This window comes from Sardina pilchardus, chromosome 15, assembly GCF_963854185.1.
Source record: "Sardina pilchardus chromosome 15, fSarPil1.1, whole genome shotgun sequence".
Classification (NCBI taxonomy): Eukaryota; Metazoa; Chordata; class Actinopteri; order Clupeiformes; family Clupeidae; genus Sardina; species Sardina pilchardus.
The window spans coordinates 3,963,795-3,971,294 of NC_085008.1; the positions used below are offsets into that span (position 1 = coordinate 3,963,795).

General features: G+C 45.7%; 2 protein-coding genes across 2 annotated transcripts in view; one reads left to right on the forward strand and one right to left on the reverse strand.

Annotated features, from left to right (window-relative positions):
• dennd1b (DENN/MADD domain containing 1B) overlaps window positions 1-904 on the forward strand; it is a 90,090-nt gene extending 89,186 nt beyond the window's left edge. Inside the window, exon 23 of the mRNA XM_062556453.1 lies at window positions 53-904. Coding sequence (XP_062412437.1) covers window positions 53-904 — 852 coding nt within the window. The remainder of the gene's footprint in view (window positions 1-52) is intronic.
• A 5,707-nt stretch (window positions 905-6,611) lies between these two features.
• crb1 (crumbs cell polarity complex component 1) overlaps window positions 6,612-7,500 on the reverse strand; it is an 18,338-nt gene continuing 17,449 nt past the window's right edge. Inside the window, exon 13 of the mRNA XM_062556454.1 lies at window positions 6,612-6,830. Within this exon, the coding sequence (XP_062412438.1) occupies window positions 6,612-6,830 (219 nt within the window). The remainder of the gene's footprint in view (window positions 6,831-7,500) is intronic.

A 7,500-nucleotide genomic window follows, 5' to 3' on the forward strand; every position in this document is an offset into this window, starting at 1 on the left:
GTGTGTGCGTGTGTTTATTTACGTTGACGTACTCTCTGTGTGTGACTTCCAGAAGAGGCCCAGTCCATCCAGTGAGAGCCAGCAGGCCTGTGGCGACAGCAGCAGCAGCAGCAGTGGCGTCGGGGTGGGTGGAGGAGGAGGAGGAGGAGGAGGAGGAGGAGGAGGAGGAGGAGGTGGCGGCGGCTCGTCCGGTCGCTCTGCGGAGCCCAGTGGGGGCTGGCTCCTGGGCCAGGACGACAGCGCCGTGCATGGCAAACACCTGCCCCCCTCGCCACGCCGCCAGCCCAGCTACCGCTCGCCCATGCCCGCGCCAAGGCCCCGCGCCCACACGGACGACCCCGCCGCACACGGCCCCTCCGCACACACCCTGTCCGTCTACGCCAGCAGCACCACCCACACGCACCAGCCCTGTACGCCACCAGCGCCAACCCGCACCGCCGCTCCCCAAACCCCACCCACGCCACCTAAACCGGACTCCCTCAAGTCCCCAGCGCTCCTCCCGTCGGATAGGGACCCTCCGCCCTCTCCGTCCCCCGGCGAAGGTCACCTGTCCGGGGCCGAGTCGCCCAGCCGGGATCCAGAGCCCCAGCCCAGCAGCCCCAAGGCCCAGAGCCAGCACACACCGCGCGGGTTGCTGCGCAGCAGAGCCCTCTCCAAAGAGAAGCTGAAGCAGAGGGATCGAGTCAGGCAGAGCGCCGCGCTCATCCCCTGGCAGAGGGACTCTGCTGACCAGGAGGGGGAGGCCGACGAGGGGGAGGGGGAGGGGGGGGAGCTGGAGGTGGGGCTGGGAGGGAAGGTGCAGGAGAAGGGCCTGCTGGAGGAGATCGACTCCTTGTGCAGCCTCGGCTCCCTCAACACCAGCCTACAGCTCACGCAGGTGCACAACAACACAGACAACAGCTGAGCAGACTAATGGATGTGTGCGCACACACACACACACACACACACACACACACACACCTGTTATATATACACCAGATAGACACCAGCTAACATCTCTTACAGGTACACACAACGCAAGTGCTTAGCTGAGAGCTGAATGTTATTTATCTCTCTCTCTCTCACACAAAAATAAACACACACACACACACACAAACACACATACACACACACACAGCCTAATGCAGGCTCTTATGCAGGTATATAGAATACACTTTCACCTTCAAACCAGCAAGAAACCCGTTAAGCACATACACCAACGCACACACATACACACAAGTTACAAGTTGTGCTCCACTCACGCACATGTGCATTCTCCTTCTCTCTCTCATACACACACACACACACACACACACACACACACACAAACACACGCACACACATTTTAAGGTCTTTTCTGTCCAACTGCCAGTTTCATGTAATGTCCTGCTGTACATGTCTATTGAACTTCAGAATGTCTATATCTGAAACATGCACTCTTCTTTGTCCTTCCACTATATCTGCATCCATGCAAACACTGTTAAGATGGAGGAAATCAGAATGAATTGCAACCCTGTAGTTACGCTAGACATAGTATTTTAAAGTGACTGTACTGATTTAAAAAGGGACCCCCCCCCCCCCATTTTCTCTCTCACAATCCCAATCATATTTCCCTCATATAGAGGAGTTAAGTAGTAACCCCAATGCAATGACTTGCACTTGTTCAGAAGGGTACTTCACACATCACTGTTGCATTTAGAGAGTGACATCACTGTGTTTCTTCCTAATGGAGTACGACTTGGAGACGAGTTCCAAATGATTAAAGAGAATCCTCCACCGTAAGGTCACACCATGTACTGCGATGCCTTAAAGGGGATGTCTTAATTAGCTTATCGCAATGCTGTGATGTTAACATGCAGCAGTCGGAGTACGGTACTGTAGAAAATATGTAGGTTTTAGCAGAGTCTTTATTATTGTTATAGAGTTATATATTTATGTACTAGAGGCGTGATGGGATTCTCAGGTCATCAGTTAGAAAGGAAGTGTGTAGCGGCCCTAGTTACAGGCGTCAAGAGAAGGAAGTATGAACAAATGTCATTTGCTAGAGAGCAATCAGTATTTCATCCGTCTCTTCTGCCATACCCTCATAGACCAGTAAGTCGTCTCATTTCAAAAACGGGCAAGTAGCCAAATATAGTTGAGCCTGTTACCTATCCAAGCACTTTTTTTTTTTTTTTAAAGAAAAACAATCCTCTCTGTCCTTTTCCTTACCTGAACGCTGCACCTCCAGTAGAATGAAAACATGTAATCGTAGTAGTGTTGAGAAGTCATTCTGGAGAAACGTGTGTAAGAGTGTATTTCTTCCTCGTCCACCCTGCAGACTGATGGAGGCATGTCTAGTTTGTGTGCTGTAGCTGTCTTGATGCATTGTAAAGAAGCAATACTCTTTTTTTTTTGTGTAGTAATGTAGGCGCAAGCTTTTTCAGGGATTTTCACATTCAGCTACCTATATATAGCCACATTCCCAGTGCCCACCCCAGAAGGACCGGGCTGTTTCAGCTCAACAAGCAGGTCTGGCTGAAGGCGAGCTCCGTTCTGCCCAGGGTCAGTGCTGGGTTCATCGTTCTGGGTGGAATGTGTAGGCTCATTTTCCCCCTTTGTTTCTCATTTTTGCTCTTTAAGCAATTTATGTGGTATGCCATTCCTCGGAACACTTTAATGATGTTTTCCATCCCCTCCTGGGTACTGCCCTGTGGTGTTGACCCACTCATAAAGCTGTCAGCCTTTTTTTATTTTGTTATTTTCACAGTTAAAAGACCTATTGTGGTCAGGTTAGCCTAAGGAAAAGTTAGCGATGCCCCTTCAATGCCAGTTGCCCCCCTAATCGTGTTGCCAGTAGGGTGAGCAGACTTGAGATGAGTCTGGGGAATCTGTGATTCAAGCTCAACCAAAACTTTTTACATGAACTATGCAAGGGTCATTTTTTCTTAGCGGTCCCAATCAGAATTATTTTTTCCCTTACTGACCCCTTAATGACAATATTATAAGTATTTAATGTAGAACTGCTGTAAGGGAATGAGCCTTTGATGGCTCACATAATATAATTATTGCTTTGTACACTGATATATAAAAAAGTATATGCAAATCAGTGTTACCTGTGTAAAAGCAGTTACCTGTGTAAAGCTATCTTTTCCTCCATTGAGAAAAGGAAATGAACCAGGAATATCTGTAGAGATATTAAATTGAATTGGGTGGTGAGGAAGAACAGTCATGGTCAGACACTTCCAGTTTAAAGACCCGCCAGCATCCCATCCTCCGCTCACCATTATAAATTCATCAGTGATTGTACTGTTGTGGCTGGTCAGGTGTGTTTCACATGCCTGTGATCGGCATGCCAGATCTGTGGTCACCACTGAACCATCGCGCTTGCCTCTGCACATATACGTCATGCGCGCACACACACACACACACAGCCTCACACATGACACATACACACTTGTGCTTAGTGGTGAGGACACTGTCGGACAGGGCAGAGGCAGCCTGGTTGCTGGAGAGCTGCTGTGTGCAGGGGCGGGCGTAGTTGGCTCGGGAGTGCCCTCACTCCTGTTTAGGTACCCAATGGAGAAGTTCAGTTGCTTCTATAGACCTGCATGCATGACTGCTCTCCAAAAGCAGGGCTGCCAAACCCCTGCTTTACAGCTTTGCTAGAATTGAACCCAAGATTGTAAGAGTGCCTTATGTGAATATTTTGGGTGGGTTGGGAGGGTGGGGGGGTAATGAATTCAACGATGGTATTTGGCAAAATATTCAAAAGCCAGAATTTGTCTACTACTACAGGAACTATGTTGGTTCGCACCAACAGCTTAAGTGTTACATGCAAAATGGTACAGGAACTGATTCATGACAGTGTAGCAAAGTCTTTGGGGTAAATGCATCAGGCACAAATGGCCCAGCATGTGTGTTTGCCATCCAAAGCTTCATTGCATGCATCACTGCCAGGCTTGTACTCATTTGATGATGATTGCCTGATATTGGTATGTTTACGTCTTTGACCTGTGGTTGTTGGCCTGGCCCTTGGCAAAAGAGTGGTCTTAAGTCTGCTCTAATTCCAAACCTTTACCAGAGGTGTAGCCATTAAAGTGGCAGCATAGACTTTAATAGAAATTAGGTCAGTATTGTTTGATTTTAGTTGAGTATGATTTTTTTTCCTGTTCTTTTGAAAATAGTGTGACTTCTGACTTTGTTTGCAGGTGTACAGACACTTTATGGAAATGGTGTAAATTACATGGATGATATGTTGCTTAACTGGCTGTTTTATTCATTAAAGTAACTAGGGTGATCTCAACATCTTTCATTTTAAATGTCTTTGTTTTTTTTTATGAGTGCAGTTGTTTCTGCTTATGCCGACTAAGTCTAAACCATGACTCACATTTCATGGCACAGTTTCTCCTGCATTTGACTGAATTGTGTGATTTTTGCCTTCTCGGGCTGCTCAGTGGTTGATTTTATTTGACAAAAACTAACGTGGAATGTGTTCCTTTTTGGCATAGACTGCTTGTATCAGGAAATTCCATAAATGCCTTGCAAAAATACCAGTGCTATAATGTTTAGTTAATTTCAAACAAATTTGATGTCTTAAAATACATGCTCCTCGCCCATGATTTGCTGTATGTTCTTGTCACTGGCTACTGTATCTACTGTTGTTGCTTTGAGGGTCCACCGAAAGGAGTCTGAACAGAATGAAGCTTTGCACATGTTCATGAAGTTACTCTCTGGTTGTTCAGATACTCTTGAATGAGGGCAAGCTTAAATGTTACTGACATTTAATTTGTTGCTGTGCTAGCTCTTTGTACCATGAAACATGTTTTTTTTTTGTATTTCATGTTTGTTAAATGCAGTCATTGTTCATTGGGACAATGGTTGACTAAGGAAACTGTAATGGTAACAGTTGCAAACATAATGTTGTATAGCATTTTGAGTTCCAGTGGCCATGTGGTTTGTTGGCCACCAATACCCAGCAGAACTCAGTGGCAGGTGGCCATTATGTGCGTTTGAAGTTGAATTTTAGCCCTGATTTACCTGTTTAAACTGGGGTATTTTGTGGCTTCTGAGCAACTCTATACATCTCTGATTTTATATTATTTTTGTGTTATGCATTTTATGTTTTGCCATGCTACATTAGCCATTTGAACATATGTTTTCCATATGAAGTAATATATTTGTCCATGTTCTTTTTTGAGAATGCTCTCTTTCAAATGAACATCTCCCCTCATTACAACCATGTAGGACAAACCCATGTTGTGATGGTGTTTTGACCATAGTGGCAAGAGTCTGGAAACATAACCTTCATCATCATATCATCTTCCCTTGGCTTTATTTCCCACGATGTTCAGTGCTGACATACAGACAATGGTGTACCAGTAGTCACGTCCCACAGCAGCATCCTCTGCATCCACAGGAAACATGTTTAGAGCGGTATTCTGGTACTGTGGCATTTCTGTGTAATGTCTGAATGCATTTAGAGACTTGAGTGTTCTAACTCGACTGCACACTTGCATGTTATCGATACAGAGTCAAGACTCTACGTCAATCTCCTGTACTATACAATTACTGGTACCACTGTATGCACTGTGAATAAATTGAACAGAATAAATTATATTCATGGGTATTCAACAACATGATCAGATGTGTTTGTTTATGCACAGTGAGGTAATCAGTCTTGAGAAACAGTAGATCTACAATGAATTTTGCATGGTTTGGCTCACAGATGAACAAATTGACAGGCAATGGCAAAAATAAGGCTTAAAGGCAACACACGCAGTTAATATAAGCCAACTTTGAGGTTTAAGCATGCAAAAAGACAAACAGGTGGGACTGATAGTGGCTAGGTCATCTACAGCACCACAACAGTTGAATTTAAATGGGCATGAAATGGCTTCATTGGAATTGTACGAGCGTAAAGAGGCATACAAATAGACCTAAAGCAAGAGGGAAAATATTGATTATGAGTTTAGTAAAACATGCTATTATAACAAAGCTAGCAGAGCTAAGACAGGGAGTCACTTTATTTCTAGTTTTAGTTTTCTATAGTTTTTCTAGGATTAGTCTTGTCTTAATGGAATGGTGCGTTGTCTTGAAGTATTTTAGCGTAAATCATGACGTTTCTGTCTTAGCCAAAGTACATTTCAAAAAGGGTCTTTGATAACTATGTACAGAAAATTAACTAGCAACAACTAATTGCTTTGTTTACTAAAACATGGCAACAATAAAATATACCTACAGATCCATCTCACTGTTTCACAGTGATTGTCTACTGTTCATCTATCACTACAGCTGCCTTGGATGCTGGTTCTGTTCTCAAACAATATTCAGTACCACCTAGTCTGACCTAGGTCTAGCATCTCAGAACTGACTGGCAATATATTTGCCTGAGAGAATCAATAAATAGTGTAGACATCCAGAAATAAACTTCTCTGGGAAATGTGTTAAGCACAAATTGAGCTTGTCTGCATGTGGATAATTCATCCTGCTCACCTGATGTGTGAAGTACTTGGAACTGTTCAAAATGAAGGCATTGAATGTCTCTGACGCTGATTGTTAGGAACCCAGTACTACATCAAATCCCCTTCCTATCCATTCACTTCAGCTCTACCCCTGGTCCACTCTGGGCCCGCAGCTGTGATGTCGAGCGCTCAGATGAGCCTCTCGGTGGGCGGGGGCTGGACGATGCTCCACAGCTCCACGCGGGAGCCCTCCTTCTCCTGCCGGCTGGGGCTGTAGGTGCCGCGGGTCGCCCGCCGGTTCAGCGCCACCACCAGCGCCGTCACCGAGGCCGACAGGGCCACCAGCAGGGCCACCGCAAGCAGGCCGGCCGACAGCAGCAGGTCAGAGGAAAGGCCCTCAACACTCAACTGATGGAACACGCACACACACACACACACACACAGATGTACACAGGACACACAACACAGGACACACACAGGAGACAACACAGGGGGAAAGGTCAGTAGCTCCAGAAATCATGTGCAATATACAGTAAACTGATTGGCAGCTCGGCAAAGAACAAGCGGTGATGTGCCAGCCATTTGGGCACTGTTGTTACTTAATGTGGCATACATGTACACACAGAAGTCATTCTCTTGTAATCCACACTCAAACACACACACACAGACACACATACTGTGCATTTACCTGACAGCACAAAAGGAATGTTTGCCTGTTTTATAACTCTTAAAACATGTCTATGGCATGTCTATCCCTCTTAACGTGAACACCATGCACAGTTTGAGTATTACGTGCCAACATTGCCTTGTTTTAATGACAATCTTCTGTGCATATTCTGTGCAGTCTGCTTTGATTAATCCTAATTATAATAATTGTATGTCCTGTTCCTCTGAGAGAAGCCCAGACAAACATGTATATTTCTGTTTTCCCTACCAGCTCGTGTACAGTAAGCCTGTTGGCTGCCGTGTGCACGTGTAGGAGAGACTCTGGGATTAGAGAGCGGGCGCGCCACTCACAGCACGCAGCCCACGCTGGCCAGCACAGGGCATGGCAGGGCCCGGCCACAGCTCAACAGGA